Source organism: Cyprinodon variegatus, unplaced genomic scaffold (assembly GCF_000732505.1).
Source record: "Cyprinodon variegatus isolate N-32 unplaced genomic scaffold, C_variegatus-1.0 Scaffold387, whole genome shotgun sequence".
Taxonomy (NCBI): domain Eukaryota; kingdom Metazoa; phylum Chordata; class Actinopteri; order Cyprinodontiformes; family Cyprinodontidae; genus Cyprinodon; species Cyprinodon variegatus.
In genome coordinates this window covers 376,973-398,315 of record NW_015150840.1, presented here as the reverse complement: position 1 = coordinate 398,315, position 21,343 = coordinate 376,973, and the positions used below count along the sequence as shown (strand labels likewise).

The window sequence follows — 21,343 nt, the reverse complement described above, 5'->3', positions numbered from 1 at the left end:
AATACACTGTGATCATTTATTAAATCTTCAAAGCCTCTCAACCTCTGCATTTGGGTCCTCACAGAAACCTCCAACCAAATTGTGAAAATCTCAGGACAGAGGAAAAACAAGACATCGAGACGAAAGAAACACATAAGCTCACTCACAGCCAATCACACCACATTCACACACACCATGAAACCAGGTTCAGTTTAGAAACCTATATCTATGAAACATCAGTTCAAAGAGTCTCAAAGTTAGAACAAATGATTTGCAAAAACCTGACTAACCTGACTAACTTGCCCAAGCTCAGCACCTTATTCAAAGCATCAAAGATGTAATAATGGAACGGTTTTATTGTGAGTCAACTTGCAGATGTGGATGAAAGGAGAAGGGGAAGGCAGCTTCGGATGTCGGCTCCACACAAATCCGTCTCCCAAACCGGGTTGGCTCTCAGGTAGATTTTAGATCAGTCTGATGCAAGCAACAAGGGAATCTGATGGGCTGTAATCAAGGTAGTTATCTTGCAGTTATTGACGGTTATCAACAACAAGGGAATTTAATGGGCTTTAATCGAGTTTAGTTACCTTATGGTTATCCCCGGTGATTCAACCATAAAGACACTGCAACGCTGGTTCCTGTGGTGTGTGACAACAATTCAGTGGTCAGGCTTTGATCAGACTGATTTCTTATTCAGAAATGTTGTATCACAACATTTGCCTTGCCCTGATCAAGGATACTGAACCATGAGTGCCCCTCTCATGAGTGCCCCGCAATCCGCCCTTTAGTGAGGAGATCCTGTATATACCCTTTCACTTCCAACGGCTTTTGTGACATTTGTAGCTAGGGATACAGCCAATATCATTAGTGTCCTTTGCAAAAGCTACTGACTCCTCCTATAAAATTTTTCGTGCCGCCTCTCAAGATGGCTTAGGTCTACCGGGACTGACACAAATTTTGCGGAGGGGCTGCTTCAGCGTGAGCAACAGTAACAGTCTATGCTAGGCTGAATTTCCTTGTCCTTTGTCTAGCTGCAGTAACTGGGCACAACTCTCTTAAGGCTAAAGTTTTGCGGAGGGGCTGCTTCAGCCTGAGCAACAGTAACAGTCTCTGTTTTAGTGTTTATTTCAAATGATGAGAGTGTCTCTCTCACTTTCTTAATTGGCTGTATGCTACCAATAGCAGTCTTCCTTGTCAAAACAATGTTATGTTTTGTGTTTGGTTTCAAGCCACATGGCTACATAAGGCACTTTACCGGACTGGATTTCCAGAAGCCCTTCCCCTAGTCCTCGCTGCTATAACTGGGCACAACTCTCTTCAGGCTCAAACAAAACTAAAGGCTCACTTGGGTGTAGGTGGGACTTTACACTTTACCTAGGTGGTATTACTTGCAGGGACTATAGTGCCTTTGTAACCCACTCCTAAGCGTCCCAGAACTGTGTTCTCTTGGCATGTCTGAATGAAATGTACAATTCCTTGTCCTTCATCAAACATATAAACAGTGCTCCCCCAAGTAGCTTAGCTAAGTTTGAAGCAAAGTTCTCTGGACTCTATTGAAACAGCACCTCCATTACATCAAAGCCAATGAGAGGTGTGTCTAAGGGTGCTGAGCTGACTAGAAATGTCACATTTATAGAAACTCTGGATCTTTGTTGCCTTAAGTTGACTGTTGACTGTTAATATTAGCCACCCATCAAACGGCAGACATTCCCCACTACCTGAATAGATCTTTGGCACTTTTCCGTCATCCATTAACCCCATAGGCTTTGATATCAGCCAGACATTAACATCGAGAATGTACTTATTTCTCCTAGCCCTGTCTATCAAGCTAACCTGAGCTCCAGTATCTACAAGAGTAGTAACAGTTAAACCATTAAGGAGACATTTAGTCGTTGCTTTCCTCCCTATTAATCTCACTATCTGCTCTTTATTACCTACTGTGGCTTTGGGTGTCTCCTTCCTGTTATTTTTTAGTCTTTGTTTCTTGGCTTTGGTTTGGTTCACCTTTGTCTTGTGTTCAGGTGTAGTCTCTGTGTGTGAATACACATTAGTGTGTCACAATAGGCTTAAAACTTTCCTTTTGACAAAGCTTATTTTTTGAGTGGCTCAGATATCCTGAGTTAAAAACATGCTGCTATGGTCTCAGGCTGCTGGAGGACATAGGACCACTTTTCTTAATTCTATCTATATTCTCCATTTCTGCAGTATATTTTACCTCACCCCTAGCTTTACCTCCTCTCTGCTTTTTCTCCTCAAAGCAGCTTTATCTGGTCTTTTCCTGCTCGGCTATGACGTCATCCTAGCGATTACTAATGTCTGTAAGCTTTTACTGTGACTAACTGTATCTGCTCTCTTACATCCTTTTTGGCATTAAAACGGGCTCAGAGCTCGTCTGGTTAACAGTTATTCTCCTAGACAAAGCCACCTGAGGAGCAAGTTTAGTGTTGCTTTTTATAACATAGAAAGTATTTATGGATTAGTGCTACTAATAAACTTATGTCATCATAAGTCTGATGTCATCACCCTAAGCACAGGCTCACTCTGATGACACATGACCGCGTCTCCAGATTCACCACCCAGCACATCATGAAGTTTGCAGACAACAGAGACGACAACAGCCCGCCCTACAGAGAGGAGGTGTAGCAGCTGGTGGGCTGATGTAGAAACAACAGCCTGATCCTGAATGATGATACTGTGTTTTGTGAAGATGAAAGAGAATATAATCAGATTCAAGAAGAACTGGCCTAACCGCACTCCACTGCTCATCAACAGCTCAGCTGTAGAGGTAGTCAGCGGTGCCAAATTCCTGGGAGGGGACATCACAGACCTCATCTGAACTATGAACAGCACCTAACAATGCATAAGCACTTCCTGTATAGGATGAGCAGAGCCCACCTGCCCCCACCCATCTTCATGACCTTCTACAGAAGCACCATAGAGAGCGTTCTGATCAGCTGTCTCACTGTGTGGTGTGGAGGCTGCAGCGCCTCAGACTGGCAGAACTTTAGGAGAGTAGTGAGAACAGCAGAGAGGATCATTGGGGCTCCTCTTCCCTCAATTAAATATATTTAATAAATACATTTCATCTCTGTGTCCCGAGCTCGTTATATCAGTGACGCCTCACACCCCCACCATGAACTGTTCTCCTTGCTGCAACAGTTTTATCCCCACTAACCTCAGACAGTTGCATTGCTAAACTCTAAACTGGGCTCTGCATCACATTATTTTGCATTAGCAATGTTGCTGAACTTTTATAATCCTTTTAAATAGAACACATATGGAGCATTTTGCACCACATGTATTTGGCACTGTACTGTACTTTTTCATAATAATGCCCTTTTGCACCATTGTTTTAAATTGGTTTCTTTTTCACCTACATTGTTAAATTTTGATCACTGCTCGCAACATTACAAGAATAATATTACGAGCAACATAATGCATACAACATATGCATTTTGTTGTAAGCTGTATGAAATGAAATTTTGTTTATTTACACTGTGCATACAAAACGACAATATAGTTTGTCTAAGTCTGCCGGTAAGTCTAAGTCTAAACTAAATAATAAAGCAGAGACTGTAATAAATGTGTTCTGAAAAGTTATCTATAAGCAAAATGCGTTAAATGTGTTTATTCCTTTGGGTGGGAATTCTGATTAAGGTTGGTCACTTTTGTGGTCTGATCAGTAACCACCTATTATATTATCCATATTAGCACATGGATAATAAAATGAGGTCAAAAGCAATTTCATGGTCACTTCATACATTTCTAATTTAGCAGCTGTTTCATTAACACCATGCTGCTTATAACTTTTAATTCAAATAAAATCTCTGCAGATAGAAACAGTCAAAATTAAAAACTAAAAAGCTTTCATTATTTCACGTTGACCTTTTAGAGAAACTCGGTCATGCATCATGCAGCATAATATCCGTTTCGATCCTGTTTGATTTTTGAAGTTAATGGATTACAAAATGATAAACAAAACTGAGATTTGCCCTTATGTCTTTGTCATCATGACGTAGGGAAAAAATGTACCACCGATTGTATATTCCCTGGTATCAGGCCAAAACCAGAATTACAGATGATTTGCATTTAGCACCTGTAGAAGTTTACTGAAACCATTAGAGGTTGATTATTGTCCCCATTTTCTGGGACACTGTCTAAAACTGTCTTTAAAGGGAACATTTACAAGGACCATAAAGCGGTGCGTCATTCACTGTTTCCACATCGGTTTGTGGATCTGGCCTATCGAAGGTCACTCTCAGTTAACTGTATGAACTTTCAGCTTCAAACCAGCTCCACCTGCATCATCCTGCCTGATAATAAAGACATTTTGCACACGTTTCTTCACTGGCAGCTTTACTGAATGAAAATCTACCTTATATTAGATAATACGGTTATATTCATACTTACAAGGAAATGTAAATAAATTACAAATATACTGTATAATGTTTGTCAATCAAGTTTATGTCATAGTTAGCATTAACTTCCTTTTAATTAACACGGTAACTCCCTTTATTTTGTAGAACCATAAGATCTTTGATGGACAATCTTTCCTGTTGCCTTCATGAACCCCTCAAGAGACAGCAGAGCTGCGACTCAGTGTCCTCCTCTGTCATCATCGGGTGTGCTTTATATTTGCAAATGTGAAGATTTTACATGGTCATTTTTAAGGGGAGGTGATGGCCTGGTGGTCACAGCAGTGCGCTTGTGCTCTGAGAAGGTTGCAAGTACTCGGGTTCGATCCCCACAACCTGTTCTCTGGGTTCCTGAGCAAGACCCTTAACCCTGCACAGTGGAAGCTCACTGCTGCCCAAGGGGATGGGTTAAATGCAAAGGTGTTATTTCTCCAGTGTGAGATCCTTTTTTTCTTTTTTTAAAACTGATTTTTCCTTTTTTTTGGCAACAGATCTGTTGAGAGTTCAATGGTAAATGGACTATAGTTAGAAAGTCATGGGAAAAAATGTAGTTACACTCTTTGCTTTTAATGCACATGGAACCAGTTTTAGCAGCAAAAGCTGAATCTATATAAATTATACAAATTTATCACAGCATTTTGGATCGGTTATTTAGAAATCAGACTTTTTTTTTTTTGCAAATCTTATTTTAAAGAAGAGTATCAGTTTTTCAATCGGATTGACACATTGACTAGACCAGTGCAAGACTTTGACTCCCCTTCAAACCTTCTAATGTAGATTTGTTCTGGTTTAAGATTTTCTTTTGACTAAACTTTTGTCAAACCTAACCTGCCCAACACATGGCCTAATATTTTTCATGATCCTTTCTGAAATTTCTAATTTTTCACCTAAAATTGGTAATACTTAGTAGTTGTTTTTTTTAAATAACATTTAGTCAAGTATGTAACTATTATGTCTTTTGTCAACTTATTTACACACAAATTTTCCCACTCTTGGATAAAGAAGGCATTTCAAAAACCATCAGTCCTCCACAGTTGTGCTCAACAGCTGGTTTAAGTAGTTTGTGCTAACAATTATCCTTTTTTTTATCCTAACTACTGTCATGCACAAAGTGCTTCTTGCAAAAGGCTAATTTACAGCTAGTAAATTTATGTTTTTTTTTAACCTCAAGCATTTAAACACAAAAAAAAACATGAAATGCTGAAAAATAGATGTTTTTATGAACAGTTACAGTGTAATATTTAGAAAATCATGAATCTATTGGTTAACAAACTTAGAATTTTATTGACTAATAATGCAGATTACCCTCACCGCAATTGCCAACATTGGTAAGTTTTTGTTATCTATTTAAGTGGAGAGAGTCGCCAAAAACATAGAAATGCATTTGACTTTACATTATGGATAAATCTAAATGAATGCAGCGTAAAGTAGTCTGGATAAGCGCTGAGTTTAAGTCACAAGACAATATTTCTTGAATTTGTTTTTACAATGTTTCAAAGAAACCAAAATGTATTTCTTAAATGTCTTAGCGACGTCTTTATTCCTTTCATGATTAGCCTTAATGAACTCTCAAAGAGCAAACTCATCAGAGGGAAAACGTAGCTGACAGCAGCTCCTGTGATGCATTAACCATTATCAATCAGGTTGCGTATTTTTTTTCTCTCTGTACAACCCTGCTGACTTTGCATAATGCAACACAGAAAGCAATGAGCTACTGATAACTGCAGTTTAGGTGCCAGATGTAACAGTAAATACCTCAGCAACCCTTCCAAGGACAGTCAGAAGGAGCAGGGGACTGGGAGGGAGAGAGTCAGTAACTGTGTGCAAAGAGAAGGTTGTTTCAGAAAAGGACACTGCAGCTGGAGAGTTTACAAAAGAAACAAGTGGTTATCAAAGTGAGATTTAGAGGCTACATTTTTGAATTTTGTTTCCAGTGAAGTTTACGAAAAGAGCCACCATGAAGTTCAAATTACCAAACCCGGGACTGGATGATAGAATCCCTTCGCACGCCGACCTGGAGAGGATGGAGAAGGAAGAGGCTGGGGATAGACCCCAGTGGGACAACAAAGCCCAGTATCTGCTCACCTGTGTGGGCTTCTGTGTGGGACTCGGGAACGTCTGGAGGTTCCCATACCTCTGTCAAAGTCACGGTGGAGGTAAGAGATGAGTCGTAAGATCAATATTTTGGCAGAACTACAATAAAGTTTCCCTTCATAGGGAAATTTTATGTATTATGAATTGGATATCAATTAAACAGTAATTCTGAATTATTTTAACACCTTTATTATAAGATTCATAGTTTATTAGGTGTATCATGTTTTTGTGGAACAAAATAATTACATATTAAAGTCAGAAAACTCAGCCCTTTTTTTTCTTAATGAATGTGCATCATAAATCTATTTAAACTTAACTAAAATAAATCATTGAGTGCATTTCTTCCTTTAGAAAAATAATGTCAATCCTCATTTCTAAAATGAATTTCAATGTTTTTCGTATGCTTGTACACCTTATGTTTTTTTTTTTAGCGTTTCCCGTTTGTGCGCCCGACTGCTAATAATTTACTTTCTCTTGTTAAAATGCAACAAATTTTGAAATGCTAATTAGAAACATACAAAATGTGAATGTTTTACTTCCAGGAGCGTTTATGATTCCGTTCCTCATCCTTCTGGTTTTGGAGGGAATCCCGCTGCTGCACTTAGAGTTTGCCATCGGTCAGCGGCTGAGGAAGGGCAGCGTGGGCGTATGGAGATCCATCAACCCTTACCTGGCAGGAGTTGGTGGGTATAAATAAACTAATAAAGCAACGGTTAACACTTGATGCTGTGCTTATTTTCAGTTAACAGCACCTGAAAATAAGCACCTTTTATAATCCCTACTTTATATTTTTTCATTTATTACTTTATCAATATTCTTAAGCAATTTAAATCAACTTATTTTCCTTACTAGTTTATTGTTTCTGATTATTAAGTGGATGAATGATTGTATACATGCTAAAATCTCAAGTATAATTTTATATAATGGTGGATTGATTTTAGAGCCTTATAATAAAGTTTCATTAATTGTTATTTTTAACATGATTGGGTCTACATTACCCTAATTAAATAAGATCACTCGCTCTTATAGAGAAAAAAAAGTTAAATCTGAACTTCCAAATTTTCTTTTTCATAGTAATCAGTAAAGCAGTGGTTACCAAAGCGGGTATACAACTTTTCCTGTTTGAGGAAATAACGCCTGGTTAGTAAGAAACGATGGACGGACGAATATGGACGTATGGATGGATAATTGCTGGCCCTAATTTTATCCAGCAAAATAATAATTCTACCTCAGTAGATTCTTTGAACTATGTTTTTAAATTTGCCATAAATGAAAGAGATGCTAAAATATTTACTTGATAAGGAATACTTTTTTCCCTGCAGCTCCAGAGCTCTGCACACTTTTACCATGATGGGTTAAAATGGTGGCTAGTGTAACCCTCACTATATACTGTTGTGATTCCTTTCTCTTTAATCTGTTTCAGGTATTGCCTCCATGCTTGTATCGTTTTTGGTCGGGGTGTACTACAACACCATAATGGCCTGGATCATGTGGTATCTCTTCAACTCCTTTCAGGATCCTCTGCCCTGGAGCCAATGTCCACTCAATGCTAACAAGACAGGTAGGGCTTGATGTAGAGGAGCCATTTGCTTTTATGGCTCGGGGTAAAACATTTCCGTTCCTAGTTTGTTTACACTTGTTTTCCATCCGACTGATCATGAATTTTATCGACCCATTTAAGGATATGTGGAGGAGTGCTCACGAAGCACCACTACTGACTACTTCTGGTACAGAGAAACTCTGAACACTTCAACAGCTATTGATGAGTCTGGAGGTCTGCAGTGGTGGATAGTTTTGGCTCTCATAGCTGCGTGGACTTTGCTCTATGTTTGCTGCATCAGGGGCATTGAGACTACTGGCAAGGTCTGAAGGCCATATTAAGTCTGACAAATTTGCTGGAGTGATTCTATTATCATTGTTCAAACAACCATAATCTACATGTTGACCATTCTCTTTTAAGGCTGTGTACATCACCTCCACTCTGCCATATCTCGTCCTCACCATCTTTCTGATCAGGGGACTGACCCTAAAAGGCTCTACCGATGGAATTAAGTACCTCTTCACGCCTAATGTAAGCAATGTCATAACTTATTAATAGAAAAAGATGTTGACCGTTCCTTGAAAATCTGCTGACTGACTTTCTCTCAAGGAAATAGTTGTCCTCTTTGCATTGCTGAATCTCCCTTTTAGCAATGCTTGCATTCTCTTTGGCCAAAGGTCTTTTTTACTGGTCTAAAGTTCTTTACTAAAATCTTAGAGTTATTTTAGTTTGTTTTTTTTGCCCCGTGTCCTTGTAATATGCTGGTAAATTGAAGGGTGAAACAGTGCCCTATTTTTTAACTTTGAGATGATCTGCTTGTTACACTTAATTCTCTTTCCATGGACATTGGAATAAACCAGGGAAGAATTTGGGCTTTGATTCTGGCAGCTACTTTACTGTTGGTATCCCAATGTCTAATCCTTATGTTGCCATTTTGTCCCAAACTCCTACTATTTCACAAGCATAAAAATCCCTCCTATGTACAGTACTTAGCTAAATATACAGTAGTTGATTATGTAGAGAAACTTACACAGTAGGTAAGCTTAGATCGCAGGAATATAATCTTAATTAAGTTACGTTAATTCTAGGTTATTTTTTTAAGATTTAAAATATGACATATTTCCTTTGGGCTTTTAATCCACAACTGAATTAATCAATTCCTTATTTTTTTTAGTCTATTTGGATAAATGGAAGGAAAAAAACACATAACAACTGAATGAAATGTTAATAAATGAAAGTTTAGTCATGGAAAGTTGTTTTTTTATTTTTTGTCCCACTGATTAAAGATTTTTGAAGTATTATGATCCCTGAACAGAAAAGTAGCCAATAGTAGTTTAGTAAAGTGGGTGAAGGCTAATGTCCTCAAGTTGGGAAAAACTCAAACTAATTTTTTTTTAAATATATATATATAAAATATTATGTGCCAGGAAGATTTAAATAGGAAAGAGAAAAATGGCTGACACTCTACCACCTGTATTTTTAGAGGGTTTTTTCTCCTAATTTCTAGCAAGCCTGTTTTGTTTTCATGCATGTCAATACCTAATAAATGAATGTACATGGCTGCTTGATTTAAAAAATAGCCCTATGGAGAAGTAGAGAATAAAAAGTAACATTATAAGGAAGGTCTCCGTTAAATATTGCAATAATGCTTTGCTTTAGACTCCTAATTAGAAAGAAAATGACATCACTAATGAGTTGACTATTGTTATTCATGAGTAGCTAAACCAAAATTGGCAATGCAACCTGATAACATATTTGAGAGATATGGGTAAAAAGATAACTGACTTAGCTGCTTACGTGTGTACTATAAATACCTTTAGATGGCCATATTGGATTTTATACTTGAAGATGGAGCTTGTGTTTGACAAGAAATAAATATGAACATTTCAGCCACCAAGTTCAAGCTGAAAACAGCATTCACTTAATCTACATGCCTGAAAAGAAGAAATTCCCAGCATATTTTATGAGTTACTTTAATGCATATGTATGAGTTTAAACAGATACAGGTTGCCAGCTGCAACCTTATATTTGCAAAATGACCATAAAAAGGCTGTTGATCTTATCTTATTCCTGGAAATAGACTCCATTTTCATAGAGTCTATTTTTGCCTTTACCATAGGATAATCTGAATGTACGGTAAAAGGTCCTAGGGTAGTTGGAAAGATAAGATAACTGGTATAATATGAAAACCTAAGATAAAGGTAAACATAAAAGGTTTTAACAACCTTCATTCCAAAACTGATCAAAGCTGATAAAGTGCACATTGTTTTTAAAGAGTTACCCATCTGTACTTGTTGTAAGATAAACCAATATATTGGTAATTACCTGGTGATTTCCGCCATAATCCTTTCATATCTCTGCAGTCTTGATTGCTCTACCAAGGGAGATTTCTTACTAACTGTGTATCGAATTGAATCCATTTGGGTACATTCCTGCTTTGACAATTGGAAATTTTAAGTACCTTTTTCATAGGTATTCATAATATGCAGAATGTTGATTCCAACAGAATAAAATCTACCTTTAGTAGGTTGGCTTGATACTCATTTCATTAGAGTGTAATGCCCCCCAAACGATTTGGCATCATAGTGAAATAAAATCATAAAATAGAGTTCAATGTTTTATAAAATGAAATGCAATACAGTTAAAATACAAATGAAATGTATCACTATTTAGTTCACAATTACTAAAAAGAAAATTCACCTCAAAGGTGAGTACATATGTCAAAAAAACTGTAAATATGAGAGGAAAAAATGGCAGCTTATGCGTTTGAGATGGGTCTACAAATCAGCAAAATGAAGTCAATTAGGAAGAAATGCTGCTAATGCTACTTAGCAAATGCATACAGTGGTAGTTATTTTTTCCAAACTTATCTGTGAACAATGATGCTCCAATAACAAAGGTAGAGTCTGCATTTTACATTCTAAGATTCTGATCTTGGGAAGGTTTACGTTTCTTTAATCATAGTCCTCTTCCACTTTAACGGGGACCGGGTTGCGCTCTCAGCGGTCACAGCAGAGACTCCCAGACTTTGGTATCCCCAGACACCTCCTCCAGCTCTGTTGGGGGATGCCTGAGGCCAGCTGAGAGACATAGTCCCTCTCTCGTATCGTGGGTCATCCCCTGGGCCTCCTCCCGGTGGACAAGCCTGGAACACCTCCTACGAGAGGAGTCCAGGGGGAATCAGAAAAAGATGTCCGCGTCACCTCAGCTGACTGCACTCGATGTGACGCGGCTCTTCTCCAAACCTCTCCAGAAAGACTTTCTGTAACGGAAAGCCCAGTCACCCTGAGGAGAACTTTTATCGGCTTGCTTTAGATGCATTTCAGCCGCTTATATCGGGGAACACTGTTCTTTCCGTCATGATCCAGATTTCATGACCATAGTTGAGGGTAGGAACGTAGACCTACTGATAAATCAAGAACTTTGCCTTTATGCTTCAGGATGACAGGCTGGTGTAGGTCTACATTATAGTAGTAGATGCATTGATCCTTCTATCAATCTCCCACTCCATTCTCCCCTCACTGTAGAACAGGACAACAACATACTTAAACTCCTGCAACCATTTTTGGCATTTACTTTTTTATATTTAGTTACTTGAACAGTTTTTTTTTTATTTTAACGAGGTAGGACATAAAATTATTATGTTAGTGTAACTAAATAGGATTAATTAGGTGCCAAAAACGTTTGCATTATTTCTTTCAGCAGGAACTGAATGGGACAACCAACATTTTTCCATACGTGTCTTTAAACCGGTGCAAACGTGTTTGTACTACCAGAACAGATCTTCAAAGAAAGTGCAAAGTGATTTGCCAAAGCAAGCGTAAAACTTTTTTTTGCCTGTTTGCCTTCATCACTATACAGGACTTATTTTAATGACCAAACTGCTCAACTTAATGGATGCAGGATATACCTATTTAAACAGTTACCATGTGCAAAGTGTCTCACAAAAACATTTAACAGGAGAGCAGACAGTCTGTATGCAATTAAACATTTTTAACCTGTTTATAAAAGCAATAGAATATTAGAAAAGACTGCAAAGGAGGAGAAGGGTGAAAGTGCTCAACAGGGATTTTTATGATATATATATATATATATATATGATATCGGTGTACGGCGTTCTAAAATATTTACCACAATAATAACTGTTTTCTAAATATTTTCTTTAATTTTTACCCCAACTACATGACTTAGAACCTTAACTTTCTTTTACAATCACTATCAGCTGTCTGTAGAACAGGCAAGCTGCTCATTTTAATGGGAGGAAACAAAACGGTTTGCACGTCTTAAACGTTTCCAAGCAATCTTTGTAGATTACCTGCGACACACCCACTTATTGCATGTACTAAAACTAATTAGCGGGAGCAATAGTACTTTTGAATCTTTGAACATTAGGTTGGAAATGATAGTTGTTTTTAATAATAATCAGTTGTTTTTTTTCCCAGGTAGATGAGTTAATGAACCCTGCAACATGGCTGGATGCAGGAGCCCAGGTATTCTACTCCTTTTCCCTGGCTTTTGGTGGTCTCATCTCTTTCTCCAGTTACAACTCTGTGCAGTAAGTAAGTTTTTGGGTGCATAAAAACAAGGAAGCAGTCTGTTCTCCAGCACCAATGTACAGAACTTACCTCACAATTTGCTTTTTAGCAACAACTGTGAAATGGACGCTGTTCTCATCTCCATCATCAACGGCTGCACCTCCGTGTACTCAGCAACGGTCATCTACTCCATCATTGGCTTCAGGGCCACACAGAAATTTGACGACTGCACGGGACAGTAAGTTTAATATTTCAAAGCTAATCTTCCCTCATTTGTATAGAACTCAATTGATACTAAAACATGTTTACAGGAATATCTTGAAGCTCATGAATGCCTTTAACTACCCTGAGAACAACATCACAGAAAATAACTATGACACAGTTCTGACTCATCTAAATAACACAAACCCTGATATCATCCAAGGATTGAACTTACAGACCTGCGATATGCAGAAATTCCTCAGTCAGGTCAGAAAACGTTGGTAATTCTTCATTTTATTCAAAAACATGACAGCGTGGTATTCATAGCTGATTAATTGGGGCCTGCATTACTTAGGGTGTGGAAGGAACAGGACTGGCCTTCATCGTGTTCACAGAAGCTATCATAAAGATGCCAGTTTCTCCTCTTTGGGCCGTTCTTTTCTTCGTCATGCTCTTCTGTCTCGGCCTCTCAACAATGTTTGGAAGCATTGAGGGTGTTATAGCTCCTCTGTTGGACCTTAAACTGCTACCCAGAACTTGGCCCAAAGAAGTCATCAGTGGTAATTTTCTTTTATTTTTATTTTTTTCTAAACATTATAAATTAAATTTTCTCTATGTATCCAATGACAATATGGTAACAAATTGCATTTTGTTTTTAGGTCTCACATGCCTGGTATCTTTGGCTTTTGGACTTATATTTGCCCTTCAATCTGGGAACTACTGGTTGGCTCTGTTTGACAACTTTGCAGGCTCCATTCCCCTTCTGGTTATTGGATTTTTTGAAATGATTGCAGTTGTCTACATCTATGGCATGGATAGGTGAGTCACATAATAGTTTTTTTCTCACATAGCCAGAACCTTTAACCTTAATATGGGTGCTTAAACTAGTAAAGTAGTTGTAGTCATAATAAAGCTGAATAATTCATAACCATTTTATAAAATGTTATGCCATTTCAACTGATAGTTTGTATTTCTAGTGAGAAACCATTAACTTCACTTTACCTAGAGTTACCTAGAGTTAAACATCCCTTTCCAAAACCCCCCCTGAATACATCAAGTCAAAGCCTTATTAGCTGACTATATGGAAATCGGTGTGTCCAGTGCTGCAACTCCATGAGCGAGGTTTCCATTACATCTATGATTTCAGGGTTTCAGCATAGCAGTGTCTATAATGAGAGAGCAATGTGGTTTTCCCATTGTGGACATCTCAGATATCAAATGGAGAAAATAACTGAGGTGCTTCTGGTTCTTAAGCTTATTTTACATTAATAATGGGTTAAGGTCATCATTGCTACATTTATAGCAAAAAACTGTTGAGCTTTTGGGATATGATAGGCTACAAATCCTGTAAATCCTGTCAATAATTTGAACCAAAGTGAAATATCGGCTCATGTCAAAAGCATAATTTATTTACTATTTAAAATAATTAGAGTTTAAATGTATGTCAATGTATATTTATGGTTCAGAAAGTCACATTTTTTACTTAATACAAATGAGAAGGAATCGGTTTAAATCAAAGTTTGAGTTCAACTGATAAATTCAGCTGTAAGAACTTGGTGTTAATTTATTTTCAAAGTGGTTCAATGTAACATTTATTTAGTCTAGGCTTATTTATTTTGATCCATTTCAGGCAGCAGTCTTAAAAAGCCTTTATTCTTCTAAAAGGACAGTAAGGGAATTACCAAATGGGTTTGGTAAGCAGGGAAAAAGAAGCAGAACAGAAAAAATAATGGTAGCATTAATGGCATATCTAGTTAATGTGTTACTATAAGGAACTATTGTTTAGCATATATTAGATTTGAATGAAGTAAAACATTGAGGCCAATTTCTCTGAGCGAATGTTTACAATGAGAGAGACAAGAGAACATTTCTATAAAGTGAGGAACGTGTATTGAACATAAAAAGTCAGGACATAGCAACAAAAATTGCCACTCAGCTAAACGTACCCGCTTCTCCAGCCATGGCAAGGGATTAAAAAGGCTACAGTACAACAACTAGAGAAATGACAAACATGTCTGGGCAAGCCCTAAACTTATCTTTATTTCTAAAGATCACTGACAGCATTTTTATAGTGTTAGATTATGCTTCTCCAATTTGTGATTCATTCATTGTAAGTCTGTTAAGCCTCTTTCCCACTGAAAATACCCCGTTGAACTGGGTTTTTCAAACATGGGTCAACCCGCTAACAATCGGCATTTGTGACCCTGCCTATGAAAACCCAGCTAAAGTCATTTTTTGGTGAATCTCAACTTAATGTATAAAACCATTCTACACAATGTTAAGAATGGTTTTATACATTAAGTTGAGATTCACCAAAAAATGACTTTAGCTGGGTTTTCATAGGCAGGGTCACATTTGGCTCCCTTCCCACTGGCAAAAAAAGTCGTGTCTAACACCTACATGGCTCTCTGTCCATCTGCTGCATGTCTGATACACCAGCACGTTGGGTTAGCTTTCATGATGTCACCAGTGCGACAGAAATCAGGAAAGTAAACAATGAAGATCAACATGTAAGGAAGCCAGGGCATAATAAGTGTGCTTTATTGTTTCGCTCTTTAATCTGTCCGAATCCCTCTTACCAGTGCTGCACCATGTTTATCGAATGTAAACAGAGTTGTTTCAGCTTGTTATATCAGAAGCGTGAGTAGCCCGGTATGTTGACACCCGTACGTTGCGTTCAGTAGTGTCATGCAATTTAGTGGATTAATTCGTGTCTGGTGTTACCACAGCATGCAGATTAGAGCCGAGGCGATTTTAACGCGGGTCTTTTGACCCAGGTAGAGATGTGTTGGTGAGCTGTTCCCACTGCCACAAAAAAGCCGCTTGTTCCTGGGTTTTACTGGTTTTTCTGCCAGTGGGAAAGGAGTACATGAGGTTTATATAACCTGGTATCTTCTTTGACAAGAAAGCCGTTGTGGGTTTAATATATTTTTGTTAGACTTAAGCCAGAGATGAGGTGAAAATTGAATGTTCTTAAGGTGGTGCAGTACGCACAAACACACTCACAGCGGATGGGTTGAGTTCTAATTTGACCAACTAACCACATTGCAATTTTGGATATCAAGATGTCATGGTATTTTTAAGTCTTTCAGAGAACAACAAAGCCCTGTGTAGAAGCTGGTATCTTAATTAGTGTTGCGCCGATGCCATTTTTGGCCCCGATACCGATACCCGATACCTGGCTGTGCAGTATCGGCCGATACCAATACCATAATAATGTAAAATAATTGCCATCATGGCTTTGTGAAGCTGCTGCCTACTTTTGTGAAGCAGGAAAAAATCTAATACAAAGTGAATCCAGTAGAACTTTTTATTGCCTACCAGGAGTGGGTGACAATAGTTGAATAAACTTATTGCTCTCAAAATGGTATCTGTGCCCTATTTGTTGGTACTCGCCGATACCCACACCACCATTTTAGGGCAGTATCGGGGCCCCGTCCGATACTGGTATCGGTATCGGTGCAACACTTATCTTAATGAACCCCCGATTGATATATATTATATGCGCTCTTATTTTAAAATGAGAAGGGAAACAGTGGACCACTTGTAATGCCAGAATAAGCAGAAAAAAGATGATATTAGGTGTATTCGAACCTACTTACAAAATAATGAAAACAGCTTGTTAGGACTTTAAAACCTTTTTTTCTGGGATTGTTATTGGTCCTTAGAAAAATTGATGATGTTTTGAACGCTCCATTTTCATTCAATCTGGACTGCATTTATAATTGACAACATTTCTTATTCTGTTTGTAAAAATTAAACCATTTTTTTTCTGGGGTACTGAAACTTGGAGCATGGAGGAAACAGCAATATAGGGAGAAATAGGAATATGGACTGGATTATTATACTCTGATTGCAGAATCATCAAAAGAGTGTTTGCGATTTGCTAAACAGTTTTTTTTTTGCCAAAATTTAAAGTGCCTGATCTACTTATCTGTTGACCATGAGGCTTGTTGGCTGTAAATTTCCCTTTTCATTTTTTTGCGGGGGGGTCCTGTGAATGCCCACAGTGTATCATTTACATGGCCAAAGTTAAACGAGCTATTATAAAAGGGCAGAGACAGGTTCCAGACCAAACTGGTGTCTATCATTCAGTCAAAGGGTTTTACAGTTCAAACAAAGCAGGAAGTAGCATAGCGTCATTCTTCTCTCAAAGTGGTGATAATGTGTGAGAGTCAGCAGAGTACAGATAAGAAAAAGAACAGAACGTGTCTTGTGGGTATTTTGGGAATGTGGAAAATATGATTAGAGTTTTGTTTTGTCTCCTACACCAGGCTATGAGGGGAGAAAATCTAAATTTAGCTGTAACAAATAATAATAACATTTTACAATGTAATATCTCATGTTTTATTCATATACTAATATTGAACGAAAGACTGATTGCATCAAATTTATCTGTTGAACAAATATTTAAACCCACGTTTTTCAAAGACATTTTATTGCATCAAACAATAAGATAATTTTTTATGATTTCCTATCCTCTCATCTTATTGCATTTCTGTGTTATTGCTTTGAAACAGGTTTAACAAGGACATGGAGTTCATGATTGGCCATAAACCCAACATCTTCTGGCAAGCAACGTGGAGAGTGATTAGCCCCGTCATCATGATTTTCATTCTGATTTTTTACTTTGTTACCCAAGTCACCAAGAAATTCACCTATTTGGTCTGGGATGAGGAAGCGGTAAGTTCTGAGGCTTAAATGCTTGAAGGATAATAAACAACAACGATTCACATTTTCTTACCATTATTTGTGCTTATAGGCAAACACTGATTTGATCAATCTTATTGCTCACCCCACAGGAGAACTTTCCTACCCTTGCTGAGCGCCCATACCCGTCATGGATCTCTGCCGTCATCTTTATCCTGGCTGGAATTCCCAGTTTAGCTATTCCCATCTTTGCCCTTTATAAGCTCATACAGAGAAAATGCTGCAAAAAGAAGGGTTACAACGATGACAGCGTGGACACAATATCTGCCAAAATTCAAATGAGTGACAAAATGAAGTTTTAGTTAAATGTTCTTATTTTGGATGTTTAATATCAATGAACTTTTAAATTATGTTTGACTTGGTGCTTTGTAATGATGCATCAATATGCTGATGACTGACTGTTATTTTTGAAAGGCAGTTAAAGATCCATACATATTCCACAAGAACAGAAATGTTTTTTTTCTCCCTTCCAGGGCATCAGGTAAAAAGAACAAAGTTATTTTAGGACGTGACACTTCGTACTTTAACAGAACTTTTGTACCAAACCATCTTAAAATTTCTTTGAAACCGCCCATGAAAATAGAACTACAAAAACTGGGCTGCAAGATCACAGTGATGACATTTTGGGTTCGTAGCCCTGGGAGAAGGTTTAAAAAAGTATTTTTTTGTTAGAAAGTATCATATATTGTGACATTTAATGACTGCAGTAGATTTACAGCAAAATAAAACATTGTTTATTTTCAATTATAATGAGAGCTTGCATTAGAATATGTGTACATCATTGGGACATTGGATCATGGCCAGCATGGGTTTGTATATAAAGTTTTACCTGTTAGAATCTCTTTCTCTTCTTTTCATTTTAGCACCATTTGACGTATCTCTGTATATTAGCAAAGAGTAAACCTTAAATTAAGCCACTCAGGTTCCTATGCCTTTTGGGAACACTTGTTTTTGTGAGTTGACTTGGATTTTCCGAAGGATTATTATTATTTTTTTTTTTGTTTCACTAAAATTTTACAGTCTTTGCTTGCCTCCCATGTGAAAGTGGGTTTCAATTTTTTGCCTTTTTTGCATGTTGTAGCTCCAAGACAGAGCAACTGTTTCTCCAAAGTGACCCTGACCTCATTCGCATTGGCTGCTGGAATTATGAGCTTGTTGAAATGAACGAAGAACAGAATGATCCATGTGCAGAACATGTGTCGATGGATAATATCATTTTTTTGTTACTTTTCAGCTAATATTTCTTAGGGGGCTAATAATTGAGAATCCTTAGATCGGGGTAACCAAATAAAAATCTGCGGGGTCTGAATAAAGAAAATCATCAACCAGTAAAGGTCTGGAGACATCTGTAATTATAATCTGTTACTTTAAACAGAATTTAACACTGAAATAAAATGAGGCTTTTAAGCATCCATGTTATGCTGTGTCTAAAAGTGGCAGCAGCAGCAACCCCGACTGACAGCAGCTCATTGGCTAATTTGTATCACATGTAGCCTGGTTCCAGGCGCTCTGGAAGGCTTTACCATATAAACAGGTGAAGCGGTGCAAGTGAAATTAAACACTATCGTCGGACAACATGTGGTAATTAATAAATGTTTTAAATCAGGTTGGGTCCGGATTAGTCAGCAGGTGGGTCCAGATCCGGACCGCGGTCCGCTAATCCGGGAAATATACAATAGATGTTTATAAAATTCCAGAGACTATTTTTGATTCACCGCAGTTCACTGGACGAGTCCGAATTTGAGAATAAGAATCATACGTTTTGAAGTTTTTTAATAAAGGTCATCTTTAAAGTCCATAAAAGGAAATTAATAACAATGTCATAACATGGTAATAACATAGCATGTTACACTATATTACTAGGCACAAGAAAAACTTTATGGAATTTTTTTGTAAGTGCTGTGCTTCAAATTTTAGGCAGACAAGGTAAAGTTAGACTTCTTAGATTTCAAAGAGTTATTACCAGGCATCTCAGTCATTTCACTGACAGCAATACACTTATGTGTTATTATCTAGTAAAATCTAGTTTATTACTTCTCATATAACAGAAAACCAAACCAAGAAGACAGCAAGCCAATCTACTTAACTAAACTGTTATTTATATGTCACTTGAGCTCAATTTTTTAATACTTTATTTACCTGATCATCATAAGTCACAATTTACTTTGTAAGCCATAGGTGATGGCCAATAATAGAAACGTATGTGGTAACCTAATGGTAATTACTCACCAAAAGACTCCATTGTTACATAGTAACATGCAGTTGTAATAATTTCATGCAGGTAATTACTTTGAAATTACATACCTTAATTTTAGGGTAATAACCAATTTTTTTTTTTTTCTTGTTACCTAGTAATATACACTTTCTATTTTATTACTATGTTTTTACATGGTTATTGATATGCTGTAAAAGCATTACCGAAACACCTATGCATACTTTAGACTTTAAACTACTACAAAACGTTTTTTTTTATTATTCTATTAAATGTCAATGAAGATAATGTTGGTATAATGCAGTTCGCCTATTTATGAATGGAATTCTGTTTAAAAAAAAGAAATGCTGCCAATTAGTTGAACAGGAAATCTGAATTGGCTTTTTAGGAGGTTCATCTGCTACTCTAAAGGCTGCAAACGTAGTTCCAGCAATGTACAACAACAGCTAAACCTGACAGCAAAGTGATGTATATGAAATATTTCAAGTAAAATTTCAACCATTAATGATAAATAAAAAATATACATTCTATACAAATACTCAAATATTATTCTTAAGCTAGTTTAGCTACATCTAAGTAATTAAGGAATCTGTTTTAATTATTTAATATATATATGTTTTAGGTAATGCATATTAGCAGAGGTATTGTTTTGTACCTGCAGCAAAATAAAATGTTAATGGAAGTATGCAAATAAGGTTAAAACACATTAAAAACAAAACTAAAATTGGACACTATAAAGTAAAACCTAATTTACACATTTACAATAAAAAAATACAGTGCAGCTGTTAATTAAAGAGCATAATAATTGTATTTAAATTAGCACTCAGTATACAGTCTGTACATACTATGCTCATCTGTTCGGATAAAAAAAAAAAAGCCATATATAATTTAAAACATCATAGTAGTTTTACTTCTTAAGGCTGTTTTTAGCAGTGGAAATAAAAAACAACAAAATTTTTTTCATTGGAACGTCATATTTAAACCTTAGACAAAGTATATGCAAAGACATTGTGTTTCAGTGTAAATATGTATTTTTGCAACCCATTGTTCTTTTTGAGCAACTGGGATTATTTGCTTTAGGTAGAAACAACAAATAGACCAACAAATTGGTCGTTGTGGGGCAGGCAAGATTTTATCATCTCCAGTATTGGTAATAAAGCTAACAACACAGAAAATATTAGCTGTGGTGCTGTAAGCCTTATGTCTACCTTTAATTGTGATTAAAGTAAAAATCAAAGTGCCCATGGGCGCTGATTACGCTAGAAAAAAATGAAATCAAGTAATTTTTTCTTGAAATAAGTGCATTTGTTCTTGGATTGAGAAGGTAAAAAAGACATCTTGCAAATGGAACAAGACAATCTACACTTAAAATAGGAAAACACAATTGCATTGTCTTATTTAAAGTGCATATTATCTAATTATCTTATTTCAACAGTAAAAATACTCCTCCCATTGGCAAGCTATCTCATTTACCTACTCAAATTAAGGGTAAATACACCCAATTTAAAAAAATAATTACCTATTTCTAGATCGGTTTTCCAGTGTAAAATGGTGATTAATATTTAACAGAGAGAAAGACATCAGCAATTAATTCATATTATTATAAATTCATGTAAATTAGCTAAATATATAAATACTTGTTATTTATAGAATTATA

The 21,343-nt window shown here is 36.8% G+C and overlaps 1 protein-coding gene across 1 annotated transcript; it reads left to right on the top strand.

Moving 5' to 3' along the window:
- Positions 1 to 6,191: 6,191 nt before the first annotated feature.
- Positions 6,192 to 18,769, top strand: LOC107092607 (sodium-dependent neutral amino acid transporter B(0)AT1-like). Its single transcript, XM_015387171.1, has 12 exons — positions 6,192 to 6,550; positions 7,031 to 7,171; positions 7,912 to 8,049; positions 8,170 to 8,351; positions 8,449 to 8,559; positions 12,471 to 12,583; positions 12,673 to 12,801; positions 12,875 to 13,031; positions 13,120 to 13,324; positions 13,424 to 13,583; positions 17,285 to 17,447; positions 17,567 to 18,769. Exons 1-12 carry the CDS (start codon positions 6,352 to 6,354, stop codon positions 17,774 to 17,776), a joined length of 1,908 nt encoding a protein of 635 aa, XP_015242657.1. The 5' UTR covers positions 6,192 to 6,351; the 3' UTR covers positions 17,777 to 18,769.
- Positions 18,770 to 21,343: the final 2,574 nt, after the last annotated feature.

Coding starts and splice junctions, on each gene's coding strand:
- LOC107092607 (XM_015387171.1), top strand. CDS start 6,352: ATGAAGTTCAAATTACCAAACCCGGGACTGGATGATAGAATCCCTTCG. Junction 12,802..12,874: donor TTTGACGACTGCACGGGACA/GTAAGTTTAATA, acceptor ACATGTTTACAG/GAATATCTTGAAGCTCATGA. Junction 13,032..13,119: donor TGCAGAAATTCCTCAGTCAG/GTCAGAAAACGT, acceptor TGCATTACTTAG/GGTGTGGAAGGAACAGGACT.